Source organism: Pristiophorus japonicus, chromosome 4, assembly GCF_044704955.1.
Source record: "Pristiophorus japonicus isolate sPriJap1 chromosome 4, sPriJap1.hap1, whole genome shotgun sequence".
Classification (NCBI taxonomy): domain Eukaryota; kingdom Metazoa; phylum Chordata; class Chondrichthyes; family Pristiophoridae; genus Pristiophorus; species Pristiophorus japonicus.
The window spans coordinates 209788770-209814581 of NC_091980.1; the positions used below are offsets into that span (position 1 = coordinate 209788770).

The 25812-nt window shown below is 39.4% G+C and overlaps 1 protein-coding gene across 4 annotated transcripts in view; it reads right to left on the reverse strand.

Moving 5' to 3' along the window:
* Window positions 1-551: 551 nt before the first annotated feature.
* Window positions 552-25812, reverse strand: part of strn3 (striatin, calmodulin binding protein 3) — a 231786-nt gene continuing 206525 nt past the window's right edge. For all 4 annotated transcript variants that reach the window (XM_070879022.1, XM_070879025.1, XM_070879024.1 and 1 more), the window contains 7 exons: window positions 13927-13974; window positions 13458-13579; window positions 11497-11664; window positions 8959-9099; window positions 4803-4910; window positions 4620-4706; window positions 552-2086 (listed from right to left, as the gene is read on the reverse strand). In XM_070879022.1, the coding sequence (XP_070735123.1) occupies window positions 1917-2086; window positions 4620-4706; window positions 4803-4910; window positions 8959-9099; window positions 11497-11664; window positions 13458-13579; window positions 13927-13974 (844 nt within the window). In that variant the 3' untranslated portion in view covers window positions 552-1916. The remainder of the gene's footprint in view (window positions 2087-4619; window positions 4707-4802; window positions 4911-8958; window positions 9100-11496; window positions 11665-13457; window positions 13580-13926; window positions 13975-25812) is intronic.

The window sequence follows — 25812 nt, forward strand, 5'->3', positions numbered from 1 at the left end:
ATCATTTTTTTTAAAAAACACCTTCTAGAAGGGTTTTAGAAGACTATTTGTAGAAGACTATTTCAAAATGCTTTGGTTTAAACTATGTGCATATTTTATGTTCAGGTTAAATGAAAGCTATACTTTAACCTCCGACAATTATATAGAAAAATGCAGTATTTACCAAAGGACATAAAAGAAAATGCAGTTACACCCAGAAGATATATTTTTATTTCCAAATCCCCTTTCTAAATAGATAAATGATAAAAGAAGGGACATAATTTCAACATAAATCTTATTTTACATAATTAGGACAATTAAGGATATTCTGGATTCCACAAAATACTAAGAAAGCATTTTTGAAGCTATACAACTCAAGTAATGTAACAAACACTAATTTACAGGTACACCATTTAATATTTATTATATGCATTTTATATACATTACTTTTAAACAGCTGTATTTTAGCTATGTGGTACAATCTTAAAAATTTACTTAATCATGTATTGTAAAACAAAAACCTTACAAAACTCATCAGAACTCGCAAACTCATCAGAAATCTCTCTGTGGAAGACTAGAAAAAATACTTTATTGTATTAATCATGCATTACACAAACAAAATCTTTAGTTACACCATTAACTGAAGCACTTTGTAAAGCTGGGATAGTTAGACCAAACACAGCTGATTTCTGAATCTTGATTTGGCTATTTCAGTATTCTATATTTAATCCAAAATAAAACCTTTTCACTCCAGATTTCACACAAATTCTTCAGTTCCACGGGATTAGGGTTAAGCCCCTAAAGCAAGTAATCTGACAGGAAATCCTGGGCTGTGATACAAACAGTGTTCCACTTTAAACCTATATTTAGAGCTCTCTAGTCTTCTCTAAGAGTCCCATGTTAGACAAAGATATACAGGGCCTGTTAACACACACAATACATGAAGGATATAAAGACCAACAGAAAAGTGAAATAAATAACAGTAGGCCAATAGCATTAAGATGGTTAACCCTTGATAAATAAACTTGTAAATACAGTAAGATGTACAAAATATCACATAGTGATAGGATGCTGCAATTTTTTATTTTTTATTTTTTTTTTTTTAAAAGAGTTAATTATGGGTGTTAAACCCTCTGTGTTTCATTTCAACACATTTTACAGTTTTCAATGATTACACTTAACAGCTTTTATAGTGATGTTAAAATAGCATCCACGTGGAAGGACTCACTGAGGATTTTGTTTCATTTAAGCTGGGCAAGGGAAGAATGCAGTTACATAATAGTGGGTCAGTGAGGGTGGTTTGATTGGGTTTTAAGCCAATGAAACATAGTATTAACCCTGTTTGGAGCATTATTCTGACAGGAAAATTATACAAAAGACTTATAAAAACTAGACATCCTGTCAAAAATTCTGTAAAACTAAGGTTAAAATATATTTAATTTCTTTTTTTTTTTAATGCTGAAAGTTGATTAAAAGTATGTTTGGTGTTGGAAAACTGATAAAGGAATTGAAGAATGACACTCTATGGTTTAGTTGTAAGCTCACTGCCCACCATTGCACCACAATCCCAACCATAAGGCAGGACACAAGAGCCCAAAGTATTTACTGCTGTAAGAATAAACTCCACATGACTTTGAATACACCTACATAACAGTAAATTAGCTCAGTTCAAATCCAGTCAAGGCTACAAATACTGGTTTATTTCTTTTTAATTACAGTAATTATAGTTAAATGGGTTAGCCTGACATTATTCAAGGATTTGGTGATACCTGACCACTAAGCACCTGCCTATAATACTCTACCAGGAAGACCATTGCCCAGGCAGAACAGACTAGTACTTAGTGTTGCATGATAACTGGGTAACTAATGGCAGTGAAGCAATTCCTGTTCGTTTCCAGCTCACCTGCTATGATAGGGCAAACATATTTTAGCAATTTTTACACAAACACTTTGGCAAGGGCATCAGCTCCTGCACTAGCAATATATGCCTTTGATGGATGGAAGGCTACATCATAAATAGATTCATCACATTTCTTCCGGTGGGCAGTAATTTCTTGAACACACGTTTTGCTATCCAAGTTCCATAGGCGAATAGAACAATCATGACCTGATACAATCAATAAAAAGAAAATCGGTGTTAATGTTTTGGTTATACAGCAATGTTCAGTGCCAATTACTGTCAACATTACCAATCTAACTTCTTGTAGGCTTATACGAAAATGTTAATCCAATTACAGTAAACTCTCGTTTACCCGGATTGTTTGGGGATTCGTCAACTCCAGGTAAATGAATTTTCCGTTAGGGTGAGCTTACATAAATCACAAAAAAAAATTAAAAGAAAAAACAATCACGTTTACCTCAGGACGGCGTTACTTACCTCTCTGCAGTTGGTATAGGTTGGACCGCCCGTATTTACAGGTGGTCACTGCGGGGCGTACAGGTCGGGCGGGACTCAAAAGGAGGGCTGGTGTGGCAACCAGGGGCATTACACACCAGCGCAGCTGTTCCGGGTGGTACTGAAATAGTGGATGCATTGGTGATCATTTTCCAACAGTCTATCGAGTCTGGATCAGTTCCTATGGACTGGAGGGTAGCCAATGTAACACCACTTTTTAAGAAAGGAGGGAGAGAGAAAACAGGGAATTACAGACCGGTTAGTCTGACATCAGTAGTGGGGAGAATGTTGGAATCAATTATTAAAGATGAAATAGCAGCACATTTGGAAAGCAGGGACAGGATCAGTCCAAGTCAGCATGGATTTATGAAAGGGAATTCATGCTTGACAAATCTTCTAGAATTTTTTGAGGATGTAACTAGTAGAGTGGACAAGGGAGAACCAGTGGATGTGGTGTATTTGGATTTTCAAAATGCTTTTGACAAGGTCCCACACAAGAGATTGGTGTGCAAAATTAAAGCACATGGTATTGGGGGTAATGTACTGAACTGGTTGGCAGACAGGAAGCAGAGAGTCGGGATAAACGGGTCCTTTTCAGAATGGCAGGCAGTGACTAGTGGGGTGCCGCAGGGCTCAGTGCTGGGACCCCAGCTATTTACAATATACATTAATGATTTAGATGAAGGAATTAAGTGTAATATCTCCAAGTTTGCAGATGACACTAAGCTGGGTGGCAGTGTGAGCTGTGAGGAGGCTGCAAAGAGGCTTCAGGTTGACTTGGACAAGTTAGGTGAGTGGGCAAATACATGGCAGATGCAGAATAATGTGGATAAATGTGAGGTTATCCACTTTGGTGACAAAAACACGAAGGCAGAATATTATCTGCATGGCGGTAGATTAGGAAAAGGGGAGGTGCAATGAGACCTGGATGTCATGATACATCAGTCATTGAAGGTTGGCATGCAGGTGCAGCAGGTGGTGAAGAAGGCAAATGGCACATTGGTCTTCATAGTTAGGGGATTTGAGTAAAGGAGCAGGGAGGTCTTGCTGCAGCTGTACAGGGCCTTGGTGAGACCTCACCTTAAATGTTGTGTTCAGTTTTGGTCTCCTAATCTGAGGAAGGACGTTCTTGCTATTGAGGGAGTGCAGCAAAAGTTTACCAGACTGATTCCTGGGATGGCAGGACTGACATATGAGGAGAGACTGGATCGACTGGGCCTGTATTCACTGGAGTTTAGAAGGATGAGAGGGGATCTCATAGAAACATATAAAATTCTGACTGGACTGGACAGGTTAGATGCAGGAAGAATGTTCCTGATGTTGGGGAAAGTCCAGAAACAGGGGTCACTGTCGAAGGATAAGGGGTAAGCCATTTAAGACAGAGATGAGGAGCAGCTTCTTCACTCAGAGAGTTGTTAACCTGTAGAATTCTCTTCCGCAGAGTTATTGTTGATGCCAGTTCGTTGGATATATTCAAGAGGGAGTTGGATATGGCCCTTACCTAAAGGGATCAAGGGGTATGGAGAGAAAGCAGGAAAGGGGTACTGAGGTGAATGATCAGCCATGATCTTATTGAATGGTGATGCAGGCTCGAAGGGCCTACTCCTGCACCTATTTTCTATGTTTCTATGCTCAGTGCCACCGCAAAACCGCCCCCGGAGGCCCCCGCGGGGCGCTGGAGGCTGACCACCCACCCAGCAGACCTCACCGCTGTCATTGCTGCCCCTCCGGGACAGAAAATGGAACGTGAAAGACCGGAAGATCCGTCCCATGGTGTGCTGGGTGGCTAATCATGATTCAGTAAGAAGGTAAGTACAATGTATAGTTTGCACAGATTAAAGCAAGTAATAATGTTCAGTGCTGCTTGTATTTGTTATGTAGCCAATGATCCAGTTGTTTAGTTGCCAAATCTCGCAATATTTTAAATTCCGTTACGGCGGGTTTTTCGTTACATTCGGATCCGGGTAAACGAGAGTTTACTCTATAAACAAAAGCCAACGCAAAGTATTTTGTAGAGACAAACATTTATAGCAATTACCCCAAATATTTTAAACAGTAATAGAAGGTTAAAAATGAAATAGCTTTGGGAAACCATGTGGGTTTCCTGTGTATAGTAGAATATTTGTGAGTTATTTAGACCTTATTTTGGAAGTTTAAAAAAATAATCCAAGTAGATAAAATTGAAATATAGTCTCTTGAAGCTCAATTTACTACAAATGTTCAATTGTAGAACGCAGCCACATACTTCCAGACATCAAGTAGATTCCATTAGGATCCACTGCCAGACTAGTAACAGCATCCAGATGAGCGACCATAGCATGGATCAATTTACCTAAATAAATAAGTAAAGTATTTAGAGGTAAGTCAGAAGATTCTGTAACTTTATATTAATACTTCTCACAATTCTCAATAACTTGCTATTACTTACCCGTTTTATTATCAAAAAACTTAATATGCCTATCTTCATGAGCCGTGATGGTAACGGGCAATGTGGGATGGCTGACAACTCTATTAATCTGATTGGCTAAAGGAGAAGCTGTGAACACAAAGCAAAGCAAAGCAAAAACTGATGAAAATCATTCTAGTCAAAAACAAACAACATTATGATCATACCAAAACTGTAAAGCAATTATTTTGTCACATCAGGAACTTTCTGATTGAAATTTTGATTAAATGGAAAATAATTTTCAGAATTGCAACATTTAGATTAAATACACCTGCCTACTATGCGATCAAATTCCCTTCCTAAACCTCTCCACATCTCTAACTTTCTTTCCTCCTTTAAGACGCTCCGTAAAACCTACCTCTTTGACCAAGCTCTGGACTAATATCTCCTTGTGTGGCTTGATGTCAAATTTTATTTGATAACGCTCTGCAAAGCACCCTGGGACACTGACGCTATATAAATGCAAGTTGTTGTTGCTCGTATCAAGTAGTGATAACATTTTCCTATATCTGGGGAGCCATGGTGACTGATGAAATGTTAGGTTTTGATTGGAAGGAAGATGGTTGGGTTGCCTTATATGTACATATCTACAGTAAACAACACTGTTTGGAGCATTGTTCTGACAGGAAAATTATACAAAAGACTTATAAAAACTAGACATCCTGTCAAAAATTCTGTAAAACTAAGGTTAAAATATATTTAATTTCTTTTTTTTTTAATGCTGAAAGTTGATTAAAAGTATGTTTGTTGTTGGAAAACTGATAAAAGGAATTGAAGAATGACACTCTATGGTTTAGTTGTAAGCTCACTGCCCACCATTGCACCACAATCCCAACCATAAGGCAGGACACAAGAGCCCAAAGTATTTACTGCTGTAAGAATAAACTCCACATGACTTTGAATACACCTACATAACAGTAAATTAGCTCAGTTCAAATCCAGTCAAGGCTACAAATACTGGTTTATTTCTTTTTAATTACAGTAATTATAGTTAAATGGGTTAGCCTGACATTATTCAAGGATTTGGTGATACCTGACCACTAAGCACCTGCCTATAATACTCTACCAGGAAGACCATTGCCCAGGCAGAACAGACTAGTACTTAGTGTTGCATGATAACCAGATAACTAATGGCAGTGAAGCAATTCCTGTTCGTTTCCAGCTCACCTATGATGGGGCAAACAACACTGGTGTAATGATAAAATAGCTGCACACAAACTGAATTACTCAGAATAAATGCATGAAGAGCAGATAGCAGCTTTTTAAAATTTATAGATATCTAGATAGCTATTAGAATGTATTGTGTTCCTAACACAGATGAGGTTGCACACAGGGAGGTTAAAGTAACAGTGACCTCAGTCTTTATTAAGACACTCCAGAGTGAGGAACAGGCCTTAGGGACCGGCTTATATACAGTGCTCCCAAGGGATGCTGGGATCTCTTGGGACTTCAGGGGATGCACTCCCTGGTGGCGGAACATGGGAGTGCATGCTTTACAGATACACAACAGAATGGATCTGAAACAATCCTGTTGAATTAAACAAAAAACAAGTTCTATTGGATTTTTGATACGCAACTATCGTTTTTCATTGAAATTTATCTTTAGGAAATTCTGGTATTAATGTCCATGAACAACTGCTTTCACTATACTGCAAGTAATTACTGTATTCTAAAATAAAAAGTAGCAATAGTGTAAAGGATTTCCGTAGTGAATGAAGCCAGCTCATTGGAGAAAGGTTTGCATAGGGAGAGACGGAAAACTAGCAAGTTATCCTTGCCACTTTTCACTTCTCCCAAAAGCTGTACTGGCTTAGATCCAGGCCATCTGCCCACCTTCTTTCTTTTAGGGAATGGTATATGATGTAGAATCTAAATTTACATATGAGGAGGAGGAGTAAAGAGAGAACAGAAATAATTAACTGGTCATTTAAAATGTGCTAGTGTGTTTTTAACTCCTGTGATAAATGCACAATTTAGCTGTGGTATTTTCAAGGAACGTAAAAGTGAATCAGTTTGTTGCACAACTTGAAAAAATTACTATTTTTCTCATACCATGATCTTGCTATACAGAAATTTCTTCTTGATTAAACATGAACTAAGATTTAACTTTAACCTTTCAAGTGTCAGTAAACAGAATGTTATTTATTCAGTTGGGTAGAAATAGAAATCTCGGGGGAACGTAGCATAGTGGTTATGCTACTGGACTCGTAATCCACAGGCCTGGACTAATAATCCGGAGACGTGAATTCAAATCCCACCACGGCAGCTGGGGGAATTTAAATTCAGTTAATTAAATAAAATCTGGAATTATTAAAAAAGCTACTATCAGTAATGGTGACCATTAAACTACTGGATTGTCATAAAAACCCATCTGGTTCACTAATGTCCTTTAGGGAAAGAAATCTGCTGTCCTAACCCAGTCTGGCCTATATGTGACTCCAGACCCACAGCAATGTGGTTGACTTAACTCCCTCTGAAATGGCCTAGCAAGCTACTCAATTGTAATAAACCGCTGCGACAAAGTCAGCACTGTGGAAGTACCTTCACCACGCGGACTGCAGCGGTTCAAGAAGGCGGCTCACCACCACCTTCTCATGGGCAATTAAGGATGGGCAATAAATGCCTGTGACACCCACATCCCAAAACGAATAAATAAAAAATAAAATGCAAGCCTAAATAAATCTCTTAAACTGTAATAAAGATCCTTTGTCCTTTAAACAATATTTAAAATAAAAATTACATTGTAATATATTACTTACACAAATTTATACATGATTAAATGATCAGCTTCACTGTACATGCTGTACTACAGATGATCCATTTCTTAATATGCATTTGACTGTACATCAGAAATCAGACTGCAATCTTTGTAGAAATCTTTATTCTTCAATTAGAAATATAATTTGTACCCCACTAAAATATGTAACCAATAGGGAAAACTACAAGAGTAATCCATGCCTTTAAGAAATTAGTATGTTGTTGTGGTGTCACTCAAAGAACCCTCCCTTTCCAGAAAAGCACTGTAGATCTCAACGCAATATCCCACTCCTCTTGGACTTGGCACCAAGATTGAATTTCTTTTGTTTAGTATTGTAGGCTTTATTAGTAAAAAAGATCTTCTGACTGGTCATTAGAATTTTGACCACCGAAGGCAGAAGTCTTGTTTTACGAGTGTTGCATGGTTCAAAGTTAGGACAACAGAAGGAAGCCGAACAAAGTAAAACATTCAGAAAGTTACCCTTCCAGATGATCCCAAAGCTCCAGTGAACATAGAAGTGAAACTAACATGGTGAGGTACATCTGCACAACATTGAAGAACCATAACTTCCATGGCCAGTAAAAAGTCTTAAGAATTATAGTTAATTCCATTGTTCAAAATTTCCATAGTAATCTAGGGTTAAAGGGAAACAGAGTGGCTGTGCATAGGAACCAGCTCTGCCAAAATAATGTAAAGTATTAAGAGTTCACTTGTGGAACAAAGGTAAGGAACTCGGTCCTGTGTTGGAGTACATCACAAACTGACATATTTTCAGAAAGTTAATCTATGATATTAAAGTACAGTCCACTTGTGAAAATATACTACACATATAATGCCTATTAGGACAAGGTACTAGAGACCAACTAGCACTTGTGAAACCAGACCCCATCAAAGCGTCAACTTCTTCAGGAGAGGAAGGGTAGGATCTTTAATATACATCGTACATTATGTCATATTTCACCACAAGACACATATGTGCCTGTTGAGGGCTGAGAAGGGCCAGGAATGTAATGAACATTTCTTGAATTTATTTTAATTATCTATTGATCAAAAAAAGATCAAACCACAGTAAAAAGATATCACTGCAAGAAGCTGGAGTTAATATGAGGAAACGACAGCATGGACTACTAGGGAGAGGAACTGATGCCATGCAGGAATAAGTCTCCTGTTATGCAGTATGAGAATCACACCCTTCCAGTTTTAAGGATCAGGTGCGAAAGGAGTGGGATAGGGGTAAAAGGGAACAGGAGTTGCTCTTACGATTCTCCTCATTGGTTACCAAGTAGTAAGCTGAAGAATGGATAATTTCCAAAATTTACTTTTTGCAATGAATAGGCTCAAAACAGACAATTTTCAATAACTTATTTTCATGTAACTCACCGGCGTCCATCTGCGATACCAGCATCACCAAAGGCTGAGAAGTTTCCATATCATAAATGACTGTGTTTCCACTATTAAAAGAACCCACAATATGTGCAGGATCAGCACCTACAAAGTCAATTGATGTGGGGATTCCATTCTCTGAAAAATGAGTTAAAATAAGGTTAACCATGTCCTTTACAATCTTCATATATTATTTATCTTCATTAATATTAACCGGGGAATTGAATGGCGCAGTGGGTTAGACACTGATCTTTCACCTCTGAGGCAAAAGTTCAAACCCAGTCCAACATGATGAGATGTGTCTGCTTGCATAAGGGTCCTATGTGAAATGAATTTGAACAGTCCTAATCCAATTTCTAGTGGGCATTGGCATACAGCGCAAAACTGTCCCTGATTTGGCATTAAAGTGATCATCTGAGAGAGAGCATACAGGATGGCTGTTGGGAAAAATGGAAAAATATTGCTGATATTAGGGGTTCTCAGGCACATTATTCACACAGAGTAGAGGGAGCTTTAATCTGCATCTAACCATTCTTCACCTGTATTGGAAGTGTTTGATGTTAACATAGCATGCCAAAATTGGAAAGTAATCCACTGATGAGCAAAAAATTCAGATAAAGCAAATCTAGCTGGAATATATTCAAATTTGAATGTTTGGTATTTTTTGTCTGCGGAAACTTCCATCAAGCCTATCACCATTATATAATTTATTGTTGGATGTCAACCCACAACATACCAGCCCTCCACCCCTAGAGGTTGGGGGCACGGGCGGGGGGGAGGGGTGGAGTGCTGATACACAGTGATGAGGCACAACAAAAAAGGGGCCACGTGCATGAGCATGATGGCCTTTTCTCGTCCCAAGCACAGAACATAACAAATGAAAATAGCTACCACAAATATATTGTGACTGCAAGATTTCTCTATTACCCAAATCCGGAATAATCTTAAATCATTCTATCATTTCAATAATAATGGGGCAGAAATCCAGGCCTCCCCGGGTCCGTACGGAGAGTGTACGGACCCAGGAAGGCATCGCAAAAGCCGGTTTACGGCGCGCAATGCGCATGAGCTGAAAAAACAGTTTTTCTGATCTGTCTAGTTCGGGCTTGACAGATCGTCCATATCCCCACAGCCAGGACAGTCACGTGGGCAAGATTGCTGTATTTACCCATCTCTTGCCCAGCGAATGCCCTGAAAACTTTTGCGCCTAGTAAAAAAGAAGGCGCAGAGCCTACTTTTACCAGCGTACGAGATTTAAAACATACAAAACTATAGTAAAATAACATTTTAAAAGCACCTTTTTATTGTTAAAAACCCTGCCCACTAAGGTTAAGTTCATTTTAAACTGTAATTAAAAAACTTTTAAAAAAAAATCAAAATATTTTCCAAGTCATTTATTAACTTTAATTTAAATTAATCTTAAATATGTGATATATTTTTTCTATTTTTTAAAAAATTTGTGTTGGGGGTGGGAGGGGTGTGGCGGTTTCTCAATCATAATAATAACTCCTGCTTACGGAGTTCCCATTACTATGAATGAGAAAATACTGTACCTGGATTGGCTGGCCAGTGCCATGTGACTCCAGCTCCAGCATTCAGACGTCCCAACGTGCACTCGCTCCAATGCGCAGGGAGGAGGCGGCCTCAGGACCGAATGGCCCTCTCACCCCCGGTGCCGCTCCTATCCCAGGCTGAATGGCCTCCCCGGGTCAAAAGGCCTCCCAGTGCCAGTCCTATCCTGGGTCAAATGGCCCCCCGGTGCCGGTCCTATCCTGGGTCAAATGGCCCCCCGGTGCTGCTCCTATCCCGGGCCGAATGGCCACACGCCCCCGCTCGCATCCCGGGCCGAAAGGCCCCTGGGTGCCACTCCTATCCTGGGCCGAAAGGCCCCCCTGCGCCGCTGCTATCCCGGGCCGAATAGCTCCCCCCATCCCCACTCCTATCCCGGGTCAAATGGCCTCCCCCTCTTCTCCCCCCCTCCCTCGTCTCTGGTGCCGCTCCTATCCCAAGCCGAAAGGCCCTCTGCGCCGCTCCTACCCCGGGCTGAAAGGCCACCACCCACCCCACCCCCACCCAATCCAGGCCGTGAAACTTGATCTTCTGCGCTGATTTTCTTAAGTTCCCGTAAGGGTTTTCAGAACTGCGCCGTTTTTGAAAAAAATCCTAGTTGACCAAATTCATTTAAATGGCCAGAAATGGCACTGCCAGCAGCCGGCACTCCCAGTGATGTCAAAAAATCGGGAATTAAAAAAAAAAAATTGGCCATAAGTAGTTTACGATGGCACAGAAACTTTGGTGAAACTTGCAGATTTTAGTTTGCTCAAAAAAACCCAGCAGACACCAAAAAAACAGCGCAGAATGGGGGCGAAAATTGAGCCCATATTTTGGCTACTACTTCCTTTTCATAATTGATCCATTCTAAGCAAAATGTTTAAAAATTGCAACTATATTTTTGTATTTCTAATGATACAAATATATAGCATCTGCAAAAGAATATCTATCAAATCTAATAACTGAAAACATTTCTACACTTACCCCTTTCTACATTGTAAGTACTGAGGCACGGTGACTTCTCAGTTGGGTTCCATAACCGAATAGTGCCATCTGCTGAACAAGACAGCAACCGGTTCTTTATACCACTAAATGAAAGACCCCATACTGCATCTGTGTGAGCCGCCAATGTATTTAATATGACACTTGGATCTGGAGACCAATATGAAACAAAATAGTTAGCTTGAAGGTGCTCAGAATTCTTTAACATTTTCTTCAAATCATATTCTGACACTAGCCTGCATGCACAACAGTCTCCAATGGAATTACAAGGGAAAATCGAGAAGCTGGTGAAGTCAGCCTGTGGGATCTAGGATCACCTTTTTCTTCCTTTAAACAGATGGGTTCACCATCTCAACCCTGAGGCATATTACTAACCTGGAAAGCACTCAATTTATTATAGTATGCAGAAATACAGCAATTTGTTGGTGTATATTCTTTCTTTTGGTAGTGGTATGACAGATGGCAGGTAATCCCTTGAGATTAAGAACATAATAAATAGGAGCAGGAGTAGGCCATACGGCCCTTCGAGGCTGTTCCACCATTCAATAAGATCATGACTGATCTTTGACGTCAACGCCACTTTTCTACCCCGATCACCATATCTCTAGAGTCCAAAAGTCTCTCACTCAGCCTTGAATATACTAGACAACTCAGCATCCGTAGCCGTTTGGGGTAGAGAATTCCAAAGATTCACAACTCTGAGTGAAGAAATTCCTCCTAACCCAGTCTCGATTCAATCAGGTGATTTGACAGCCAGTGACATCTTAGTACGTGATTTCACATGCAGTAATATTGGAAATTGGTTTATAGAGGAGTAATACAATTTCTATGTATCAACTTACAATTGTATACAGATTATTAAAGACAACCAAAAATAAAATTGATTGCTAAAATAATTTTCAGATCACTAGCAACAAATAATAAAAACTATAAAGAAAAAGGGTTATTTAAAAATGTATAATCTTTTCTTTTTGTAGCCCCCAGTCCAATGCATCCCTTCCAGATGGCTTGTCAATGCTCTTCTGGAACTGGCAGTGCAGAGGTTCACAAGGGCAGTCGGAGTAGATATCTTATCCTTTCTTTACTGTGTAGAATCACCTTCCACCTCCCTATCTCTGTTATCTCCTCCAGCCCCACAACTCCCAGCGATGTCTGCGCTCCTCTAATTCTGCCCTCCTGTGCATCCCTGATTACAATCGCTCAACCATTGGTGTCTGTGCCTTCTGTTGCCTAGGCCACAAAGTCTGGAACTCCCTGCCTAAACCGCTCTACTTCTCTTTCCGCCTTCAAGACGCTCCTTAAAACATACCTCTTTGACCAAGCTTTTGGTCACCTGCGCTAATTTTTACTTCTGCGGCTCAGTGTCAAATTTTTATCGCATCATACTCCTGTGAAGCGCCTTGGGACTTTCACTACATTAAAGGCGCTATATAAATACTTAAAAATAAGAGGCCAAATTCACAAAATTATGTGCAAAAATCATAAGCACAAACTATGTTCTACCAATCTGTTGTAAAGTCATTTATTTACTAAATAAAGAACTAAGTTGCATCAAAGTCATACCTTTTGGGCAGGGGTGTCCATATAGTTGGGACTAGAAAGATCTTTAAAGACTGACTGACCATTAATTTCCCTCCATTGGAATGCTGACTTTACCCATTATATATGGAAGGAAATGAATGATTAAATTACACAAATTGCTAATGGGAGATTATCCTTACATGAGAATGCTTAAAAACAAAAAGGTTTGACACAGTTTTATTATGAAAGCAGCTTACTGTTAAGTAATATTCAAAATCAAAACACTAAAAAGTTCAAAATGTTAAAATCCAAGAAACAATTTTGTGGAATTTAAAAATGAATGAAATCATTAAAGCACAGTCTATTTAATAAGTGAAGCGAAAGCTGCAATTTTGAAAACATATTTTTCATTCCGTACTTACCATACGTATCATATGGATCAACATTGGGACTGGGCATGTTCCAGCATCGTATTGTTGCATCAATTCCACCACTGAAACACTGTTCGCCATTAGAACTGATAGTCAAAGACAGCACAGGTCCACTGGACACAATAGGAATCATCAAAATATTTATGTGTGTGTAATATACAAAGTTAACATTACTAGTATTTCACTGTAATTAAAAATGACTGTTGACTAAACAATTAATATTGAACTACTCAAAAAGGTCATACCGTACATCGAGGTATTAATCTATCTAATTCGTTTCGAATTGTTATGTTATAAAGAAATACTTAGGTTTTCAAAATATCCTACTAACCCAATTACAAATAGAATAATTTTCTCCTTCATTTTTTGTGTAAACTTCTGGAAGTGTATTTCATTATGTATTGTTGGATATTCTAATTATAAAATAAACTACATAAATGATAAATCTGATGTTACTTACATATGGGCTCTGAAGGTATAAATTGGTTCCACATCTAATGAGGTACTCCTGAAAGATAGAATTGTTCTAGCTGAATATAATTCAGTCTCACTGTTGCAGCTAAAGCAGGCTGAAATTTTTTTTCCACACTTGTCTTCTATTTGATTATTATAGATATGTGGAACTATGGAGAAGTGCCACTTACAATTCCCAAAGCAACTGAGATCATAGGAGAATTGGTCTTCAACATTACATTGAAAATAATATAAGCATGCAACAGAAAACCCCATCATATCTCAGAACTTTCAAATTTCTTAGCTGTTCTGAATAAGCACAAAAACAAGTTAAAAGGATCGATAATTTGAAATAACTCACCATGGAGAAAGATTTCCTCTATGCACTGTGTGAAATATTTGTAAACTTATTTATAAAGAAGTGGTTGTTTATGATTTTGGTACATGTGGCACACTGAGCAAGCCTTCCTCCCATGTGGCATGTGAACAATAAAATGCATAATCCTGAAGGAAATACGTTATGTGATTCAACATTACTCTTTCACTTTCAAATATAGCATATATCGGGTCATTTATATGCCCATTTTGTTTGTCGTAAACTCTTGAGTGCCTCTCCTTTAAAATCTGTCTACCCCACTCTTCGCTGAGCGACTTATTATCCACGGTGACTTTAATCTCCATCTCAGCTCCCCTTGCTCTACTTTGAATTCACCGCCCTCCTGTCATCCCTAAATTACCTTTATATAAACTCTACTACCCATATTAACAGCCACCCCTCAAACTTTGATATCTTCTGTGCAACGTTTGCTCTAAGCTGCGTGGCTGTGCAGCTCTCTTCCGGTTCCTGCATAGTCCGGGTCCGGCTTTTCCAATGGTAAATTTCGCGCATGCGCAAAACTGAATGGGCCTCGGAGCCCCCCAGAAAATTAGGGGGAACATTATTCCTGTGGCCTCTTATTCCCACGGTCATGACCACTGACAAGGCCATTTCCAACCACTTCTTTGTATCCCTCATCACTCACATCAGCCAACTCTTTTCCAATCCCACTTCCTTCCATATTTTCCCCTGGAAAAATCTTTCTCTGCCCCCTCCCCTCCCCAAGTCACTTAAAACTGCACTTTCAAATTCAACCAACTTTGATGCCCTTGTCCCCAGCAAAACCATTACTGTCTCAGACTCCAGACATTTCCCTTTACTTGGTCTCCAATTTTTCATCCTCAAGTACAAGAGATGCAGACTTGAGCATATATAGCGCACAACTGGCTTAGCCATCATTAGCATATCTGGCTGAACCACATCCAGCTCTACCAGGCAATATTCTATTCTACCAAAACCACCCATTACTCTAGGAATATTCCTGGAGAGCAAAGACAAACCCCAGCTTCTTCAGTCAGGTTTCCACCCCTGCCACAACACTGAAACGGGCCGAACCAAACTCACAAATGACATTTGCTGTGACTGAGACACTGGTGCATTATCCCTCCTTGTTCTCCTCAACCTCTCTGTAGCCTTTGACATGGTCAACCACACCACTCTCCTTCAACGCTTCTCCTCTGTCGTCCAGCTTGGTGAGACTGACCTTGCCTTTCATTCTTACTTATCAGATTACAGCCAGAGCATTTCCAGCAATGACTTCTCTTCTCGCCTTTCGATTGTTACCTCCAGAGTCTCGCAAGGATCTATCCTTGGCTGCTGCTTCAACATGTTGTCCCTTGGCAGCATCAACTTCCACGTGTACACTGACGACACCCAACTCTACCTTGCCTTCACCTCCCTTGACCCCACCAATGCTTCAGACTACTTCTTGGATATCCAGTCTTCGATGCGCTATAACTTCCTCTAATGAAACGGGAATTCCATAGCCATTGGCTTCAACCCCCACCACAAACTCTGTACCTTTAACACTGACTCCATCATCATCCCTGACATCTGTCATAGGTTAAACCAGAATATTTGCAACCTCAGTCTACTATTCAACCCCGAGTTGAATTTCGGGCCCCATATCCTCTCCATTATAAAGACTGCCTATTTCCACTTCCATAAAATTGACCACCTCTGCTCCTACCTCAGCCCGTGTGCCACTAAAACCCCCTTCCATGTCTGTGTCATTTCCAGACTCGACTATTCCGATGCTGTCCTAGTCAACATTCTTTGTTGTCTCCCACTGCGGATACTGCTGCCAATTCATTGGGACTTTCACTGCCAAGCACTTCGGAGGAATGAAGCTGGAAGGGGGAAATACACCTCTAATGCTGGCATTATCGCAAAAATTACAGCCAGTTGCTTTAAAAAAAAATGAATTTATACATGTACTGGAGGCCGAGGGCAAAAAAGTATTACTGCTGTAATTTTTGCAAGTATCGTTATGGAAGGAGTTGGGGGAGGAGAGTGCTCTTTGCCCAATCTCAGCAGACCCGATCTCCTCCCTCACCTACTCACTTTGCTTCACTCATTTTCGCCTAGCCTGCTGGAAGCAAAGAGAGCCCTGGGGCCTGAAGCCGAGACATGCATGCAAACTTGTCAAGACAAAACGAAACATGCATCACACCACTCTTTTTATTCCTTTTATGGGGAAGAGGCCAGATGTCTTGGGAGGTGAGAGGAAAACAACAAAGTAAGACACACGCAGAAAGAGGTGTGTGGGAGTCAGAAGAAACGGAAAGACAAAAATACCTCAGAATGAGCTCAAACAAAAGTGCGAGTCCGAGTACATGAGAAAGTATACAAGGATCATGATAAAGGGAAACAGAGTGTAGAAGAAAAAATGGAGACAATTTACAGGTGGGAAACAAGCAGACTGTTAGAGATAAAATTAAGACTTTTATTTTTGTATGTGAATACTGCCAACTAGTTGTAAAAAACAAAAGGCTTCCTTCACAACCCCAGGACATCCCAAAGCGCTTTACAGTCAATTAAGTACTTTTGAAGTGTAATCACTGCTGTAATGTAGGAAATGTGGCAGCCAATTTGTGCACAGCAAGGTCCCTCAAACAGCAATGCGATAATGACCAAATAATCTGTTTTAGTGATGTTGGTTGACAGATAAATATTGGCCAGTATACCATGGAGAACTACCATGCACTTCTTTGAAATAGTGCCATGGGATCTTTTACATCCAACTGAGAGGGCAGACAGGGTTTTGGTTTAATGTCTCATCTGAAAGCTGTTACCTCTCAGTGCAACACTTCAAGTATTGCACTGAAATGTCAGCCTAGATTTTGTGCTCAAGTCTCTGGAGTGGGACTTGAGCCCACAAACTTCTGACTCAGAGGAGAGAGTGCTATCACTGAGCCATGTCAGATATCTGAACTTTTAAACTAAATTTACTCCATTTTGGTAATTACTTGTACAGCAGGGGGCAGCAAGATTAGCATGATGTTGGGTAAAGTTGTTACACAAGAATTTACTGACTTTGAGCCTCAATCATCTTGGTAGAATGAAACCTAGTAAGGGAGATTTACCAAAATAGTCAAAAGCAAGAGACCAGAGTTGATGAGAGATAAGGATTGAGGACATGAAACAGATTAACATGGAGAGGGACAAGTAGACTGAAACAGGCATAAAATACAATTTGGAGAGAATGAACAGTACATGTGAACACAGCATAAAAAATGAGGCAGTGAGAATGAATCGGAAAGAACATGGTGACTGTTCTACAGAATGGTTAAAGGGGAAGAAAAGTCTATGGCAATAACTTTGTTGAAGGTAGTTCCTCGTTTCTATGGAAGAAAATAGTAGCTGGAGAATTTTGATTGACTTTTTTTTTTACTGACATGAATAATCTTAAGTTAGGTTTGATTCCCTGCCGGGCTGATCTAAGATTAATTTATACTTGTCTAGTAATATGTATAGAACAGAGCATGTTAACTAATCTTAACAATATTTCAAAAAATATTTTGCATACTGCCAACTAGTTTAAAAAAAAGACTTGCATTTATATCGTCCCTTTTATAGCCTCAGGACATCACAAAGCATTTTACAGCCAATGAAGTATTTTTGAAGTATAGTCACTGTTGTAGGAAATGAGGCAGCCAATCGTGCACAGCAAGGTCCCTCAAACATCAATGTGATAATGACCACATAATCGGTTTTATAGTGATGTTGGTTGAGGGATAAATATTAGCCAGGACACCAGGGGGAACTATGATGCTCTTCTTTGAAAGTGTCATGGGATCTTTTAAGTCCTACTGAGAGGGCAGACAGGGTTTTGATTTAACACCTAACCTGAAGGATGGCACCGCTGACTGTGCAACACTTCCTCAGTACTGCACTGAAGTGTCAGCCCAGCCAAGTCTCTGGAGTGGGACTTGAACCGACAAACTTCTGAATCAGAGGCAAGTGTGCTACCATTGAGCCACGGCTTATACTAGAACTTTTAAACTAAATGTTTACTCCATTTTGGGAAGAAAGACTTGCATTTATATAGCACCTCTCATGACCACCAGACGTCTCAAAGCGCTTTACAGCCAATGAAGTACTTTTAGAGTGTAGTCACTGTTTTAATGTGGGAAACGCAGCAGCTAACTTATGCACAGCAAACTCCCACAAACAGCAATGTGATAATAACCAGATAATCTGTTTTGTTATGTTGATTGAGGGATAAATATTGGCCAAGACACCGGGGATAACTCCCCCAATCTTCTTCGAAATAGTACCATGGGATCTTTTACAGCCATCTGAGAGGGCAGATGGGATCTCGGTTTAACATCTCACCTGAAAGACGACACCTTCAACAGTGCAGCACTCCCTCAGCACTGCACTGAAGTATCAACCAAGATTTTTTTTTTTAATGCGCTCAAGCTCCTAGAGTTCCTTGAACCCACAACCTTTTGACTCACAGGCGAGAGTGCTACTCACTGAGCCACAGCTAATCACTTGTGCAGAAGGGGGCAGTAAGATAAGCACTGTTGTAGTGTAGGAAACACGGCAGCCAATTTGCGCATAGCAAGGTCCAGGTATTCAGGTGTCAGCTGTGGCTCAGTGGTAGCATTCTCCACCCAGAGTCAGAAGTTTGCCATACTTCAGTTGAGGCATTAAACCAAAACCATGTATGCCCTCTCAGGTGGACGCAAGAGATTCCACGGCCAAAACTTCATATTATAACCTTCATATTTAAGATCATTAGATTCTAAAGTTCAAGTGAGCAATTTGCTATCATCAGTCTGGCAGCTCAGAGCTGCTTTGGGTATAAAATCAAATGCAGGAGCTCCCATTAACTCAAGTGCCTCATACAGAGTATTTTGAGTTATTGCCTTCACAGCTGGGCAAAGGTCAAGAGATATGTCAGAATCACCATCTCTAAGGAAGGATTTACAGATAAATGAATGAACATGCTATATTTCAATCATACATGCCTCTCACTGTTCAAATAGTACAAACAGCAAGCCTAGAAATCAAACTATACATTTTCCCAATCTTCTGATTGAGGAATGGTATGTGGTGATAGGCAGCAGTCAGGGAGGGGGAAAAACAGAGGAGGAGAAGAAAGTGAAAAAGGTTGAATTACAGAACTTATTTCAGCAACTCAGGAAGAAAAATGACAGCACTTTTAACTATATTTAAAAGTTCTAAATCGTTTGTAAGCTGTCAAGTAGCATTACTAGCAACCTATCCAACAACCTCCAACTCTCAATTCTGAGTACATAGCAGTAAAAAAAAGTATTCTTTTCAGAATTAAGTCAATGTTGCAGCGATTGAAGACTCTTCCCTTGGAGGTGTGTCAGCAGCAAACCCTACTTATTTGAATAACACCATTCAGAATATACTCAAGGAATAAAACAAACAATTATGAAAAAAATATATAAAAGTACAAATTTTGACAGCTTCACTAATGGCACACTGGTTTCATCCAATGAGGTACAGGATAATATGAAGTGAGCGAGTTCCTTGGATTCGATTTCTAGTACATACTGAATTAGCACTTGAGTTAGCTACAATCAACTTCATGAATTTGGTATCCAAGCATCTCTATTGAAAGTGCCTGTGTGTAGACATCAGGTGGCAATTGAATAGGGTTGAGCTATGCTAACCTTTTCCCCACCTCACAGCTGAATAGCCCATCAATAACCAATTCCAAAGAATAATGTAAATAATGGCTACTTTGGCTCAGTAAAGGAGGATGGATGAAATTCACCAAAACAAAATAAATGCTCGGCACCAAAGTTGCAACAGTGGAAGAAAATAAGGAACAGAGCAGGTCAAACCAAATAAGTAGGAACAATGACATGTAACCAAGAGTGAAACAAATTAAATGAAAATGCTGTAAGTGTGAGGGTGAAGAGAGAAAAATCCAACAAAAGGGACAGCAAATAAGGTGTAAAAGAACAAGGAACACAGTGAGCAAAACACGAAACAAAAAACAAAACGTAAGTGAAGAAATATTTATCAGATCTGGAGTCATTTCATCATATTTTAGGCTCCTGTACATTGTACATAGAGCTGCAGAGACTCTTAATTCTTGCAGTATAAGCAAGATTCCTTCTCCCTAAGAATTTTAAGAGATGAAAGTGGACCCTCTCATCTGCATTTTATGAGGTAATTTACAAAATTGAATAGAATTTCTTTTAAGATTGATTTTATTTTGAACGAAGCCCAGTTCAGAATAACCCTCCATGTCGGAGCGTGTTTTTTTGGTGCAAATTAAAAGTATTACTTACCTTTCTATTTTGGGTTGACTGCAGTGCGCCTTTCGCTGTAGAGAAAGGGGACACAGAACCGGCAGTAAAAAAAAATTAGAACACTTATCTCCCAATTGGGGTGAGGTGGGGTGGGGTGATGGAGAGAAAGAGAAATCAGGATTGTGGCACATTGCATTTGTTTCCATTAAGGGGCAAAGACAAAAATTTAGCAGAGCCGCAGCAGCTCACAATAAATGACCAGACATACTGCAAGGTTGTATTGGTTAAATTCACTTTTGCAAAAGCTATCATTTATAAATCACAATTTGCTGGCTAAGGAGAAGGATATGAACTTTACAATAAATAGTTGAATTCAGGTGTCCCAGAAATGCGTTGAGGTTTTATATGAGCATATATAAGCATACAAATTATGCAAATACATATCCCAGACAAACTCCTGCTACATTGCAACTTCTGGAAGCAACAAACATGTTTTCAATGACGGCTATAATTTTGCTATACGGGTGTATTAGAGACTCTGCCTGGTTGTACAAAGAGTGGTGTAAGCACGTGATGCTTTCAATGGATGTAACTATGTTTCTCAAATGCAGCATAAGTATATTTATTCTTTATACCAAATTGGTTGCCCTATGAACAAATATGAAAGCTTTTAACTTTGAATAGTTTGTATTGGAAAACGCCAAATAGGATCTGGTTAATATTTGTACAGATTATGAGAGATTATGAGAGCAATCCAATGATTGCTAAGAAAATGCAATATAGCTAAGTAATTTATGCACAATATTCTATGTATATATCTTGCATGGTCAAGAAAGCAGCTTTATTCATTTATATTTAGTTTTAAAAATATCACAATTATAAGTAGAGAATGCAAATACTTGCTGAACCAACAAGGAAACAGGCCATACTTGATTTAGTAATGAGTAACAAACCAGAATTAGTTAAAATTTGACAGTAAAGGAGCATCTTGCAAATAGTGATCATAATATGATTGAATTTGATATTGGGTTTGAGAGGGAGAAGGGAGAGTCACAAATAAAGTTTTAAATTTAAGTAACGCAAACTTTGAAGGGATGAAAAATAAATAGATTATAGTAAACTAGGCTGAACTGTTAATGGGTAAACATACAGGCAAACAGTGGGAAGTATTCAAAGAAGTATTTGGTACGATACAAAACCACTAAAAGGCAAAGGCAGTTAAGCAACCATGGTCAACAAATGAGGTGAGAGTCAGTATGAAACTAAATTAAAAGGCTTAAAATAGAAAAACAACAAAGCGATACAAAGAAAAGAGGTACAAAAATGGAATATGAAAAAAGTTGCAAGGGACATTAAAGCTAACAGCAAGTGATTTTATAAATACATCAAGATAAACAGAACGGTAAAAGGTAATGTGGGTTCACTAAAAGGACGCAAGAAATAATGGATAATAAAAAAAAATGGTAATTTTGTTCAATGAGTACTTTGCATCCATTTTCACAGTGGAGGAAGAGAACAAAATACCAACAGTACAAGGGAACCTAAAAATAAGCAAGGGGAGGGACTTAGTAGAATTAATACAAGTAAAATAACGTTAATGGAGAAAATAAGGACACTGATGGTTTCCACTCCAGGGTGTAAAAAGAAATGTGAGGAAATTGCAGATGTAATATTCATAACTTTCCAAAGCTCTCTAGATTCAGGAAATGCGCCTTTGGATTGGAAAATTGCAAATGTCACTCCATTGTTTCAGAAGGAAGAGAGGGAGAAACCAGGTAACTGCAGACTTGTCAGTTTAACATCAATTGTGATTAAGTTACTGGAATCCATCATTCGGCAGAGTGACTGAGCACTTGGACAAGTGTCAACTGATAAAAGTGAGTCAGCATGAGTTTATGCAGACCAGTCATGACTAAATAATCTAGTTGATTTTCTTGAGGAGTTCACTACTATGGTGGATATTTAAAATTAGAGCTGGGCTATTTAGGAGTGAAATCAGGAAGCAATTTTTAAACACAAAAGGTAGTGGACAACTGGAACTCACCGCCCCCCCGGTGGATGTTGAGTCAATTGGAAATTTTCAAAACTGAAATCCATGTATTTTTGTTAGGTAAGGAAAGCAAGGTTGGTAAATGAAATTGAGATACAGATCAGCCATGAGCTAATTGAATGGTGGAACAGGTTCGAGGGGCTGAATGACCTACTCTTGTTCCTATGTACTGGATGCACCAGAAGTTTCAAAAGCTAACACCATGTTAGACGTTGTACACAAATTTTGCTACATAGGATCAACTGTATTGTATTTCTTATCTCGAGAAGATGAGTTAAACACTTGCATCAGAAAGGCAGCACCCGCATTCGGCCAATTTACTAAGCCTATGTGGAATAGTAGGAAATTAACATTGAACACCAAGATGTGTGTTCTGAGCACACTGTTGCATGGCAGTGAAACCTGGACCATCTTCAACAGGCAAGAGAAATAAAATCTTTCATCGATGCTGTATTCTAAATATCAAGTTGGAAGACAAAGTTCCTGACTCCAAAGTACTTCAGGGAGGTAAGTTGCCAAGCCTAATAACTTCTCAACCAAAGGCACCCTCAATGGTTTAGTCATCTATATCAGGTGGAAGATGGGCATATTCCAAAGGATTTTTTATATTGAGAACTTTGAGATACTTCAAGGCTGCTGGGATGACGAAGGCTCAGGTTTAAAGACATTTTTAACATCTATATCACAAGCTGGAAAGATATATCTAACAACAGGCCACATTGGATGGCTGGGCTGCATTGGGCTGCAAAGAGATTGAAGAGAAGAGAACAAGGAGGAAAGAGTATCAGGCTTCAAGAGTGAATATTGTGCCGCTTCTTCACGTTGCCGTGATTTACGCTTGCACGATCTGTGACAAGGACTGCAGCTCGAGAATTGGACTGTTCAGTCACTTATAATGTTGCAACGTGTCAAAGTAACTGAACTGCTTTGGCGCTTACACCATCTTCTTTCGAGACGGAGGATTGCCATCTTTCACAGATTACTGCCCATATCTCTGGTATTACTCTGCTCAATAATATAGTATTTGGTTTTATTTCAGATTTTCAGCATCTGCCGTATTTTGCTTTTGTACTATAGTATTTGTACTTCCTTAACATTCTGGAGTCTTAAGGACTACTGTGATTCCCAAATATGATCAATGAGCCAATGATGTTATTTGAGTAGAAATCTATGACATTTGGTGTTTATAGAAACTACGGAATATGCCTGCATATTACAATACAAACATTTTACTTGCTGGATTGAATGTAGAATCTTGATTGCAGTGTCTCCCAAATGTACTGAGAACTACAAAATGTTATTGCCTAGTTTGAAAGGAAAGGAAAGACCACGTACAAATGAATAGGCTGTAATCAAAATAGTGGCCATCACATGGGCTCATTCTTACAACAGTCATTTGAAGTCATTTGAATTCTGTGATCTTCCCAGCCCACACTAGAATTACACAACTGTTCTTTGGCAGTTTCTAAATTGTAGTTATAAGCAATTGCGTCTTTTCATTCCAATAAATTTAGCTGCTAGTTTTAGTTCCAATCAAGCAGATCTCCCAGAATATCCTGACCAATCTTTTTCCTTACAACATTTGTTTTCACATCATATTCATTTGTACGTGGTCTTTCCTTTCCTTTCAAAACTAGACAATAACATTTTGTACTCCATAGACCAGATCGCATTTCATCCACATTGTTGTTGAGATATCCTTATTTTCTTAAACCCTGTATAAGCTAATCAAGGCTAACAGCATTTTCTTAAATGCTTAGAGAGTGCAAGTCAGAACACAGTGTAATAACTGACTTCTGACCCATGCTTTTGTGTGGTTGGGTTTAATGATGGGAGCACTGAAACTAGCTGTAAAAATCGGCAAGCTTTTGATTTTACTGAACAGTTTTCACTGAAAAACAAAATACACCCAATACTTCAATCAGAAAGATTGACAGTTGACAATACGCAAAAACAAGGTTGCATTGTGCCATGAAGTGGTTGAGCGTAGATAATTTTCCATCATCTGTGTACATAACCTTACCAAGTCCTTATGAGCACAGAGCAGAGGAAACAAAACAAGTAAATAAAATAACTACTACAACAACCCTTCCTCAAGCTATGATTACCACAAAAAAAAATGTATTTATATTTTAATTTTGCACAAGCCACACACCTTCATCGTTTGCACCCTGATTCTTGTACAATTGTAAATTCATGGAATCTATGGGGTAGAAATTGGTTTAAGCGCATTTTTGGGTGTAGAATGGGCACCGCATTCGGAGCATGTGGACGCAACTAACACCCCAAAATGTTCTCATTGATTAATTTAAATAAAATAGACAGGCTTCAAGCACTACTCATGCTGTTTATTGGCAGCTCGCCCAATGGCGGGGCGTCAACATAGCGCATTGCTGACACCACTTAAAGGAGGCCTGCACCTATTAAAGGAGAGGTGCACTTTGGCTGTGGACAACTATAACTGAGGATTGTGGACAACGGCAAATCTGAATGGGCCCCTCATTTTTCTAACACTGTGTTGGATGTATTGGTGGAGGATGTTGGCGGGAGGAGGGAATCTTCTATCCACCAGCGGCAGGAATATATCAAAGCAAGTTGCCTGGCACGATTGTGCAGAGGTGGGAGAGTGGGTCAGTACCAGAAGTATCATTTTCAGAACATGGCTGCAATGCAGGAGGAAGTTCAATAACCTCACAAGAATAGCTAAGGTAAACCTCCTAACTCATATCTTTCATTACACTCTGCTTAGAATTCCACTAAGTTACCCCAACACACACAACCCTTCCCTCCTATCACTGCAGAACACTTCACTCCTCTTCTTTCGCTCTTAAAGCACCACTCTGCACCAGCTCCTCTCTTCACTATTACTTCCTTCACCTCCTCACATCTCTGCCATTGTTCATGCACCAGCACTATTCTATCTTAACATCGTCAAACTTTGTACTACTCTAAAACTGACATACTTCCTTCTTCCCTACAGAGCAAGCTCACACACAATAACAGGGAGCAGGCAGCCACAGGAGAAAACCACTCTTCATCCATGTGCTGTCTCCACAGGAAGAGCGAGTGATGGAATCGTGGGCAGAAGGTACATCAGGAGCCTTGCATCTGGTGAGGCTGGAGGACAAGTCCTGTAGGGTTTTAAACCAGTGTCCCTTATTACCTTACTACTTAAATCTCACATTTACACATTATGCATGATAAATTGCTGCTACTTTCAGAAGC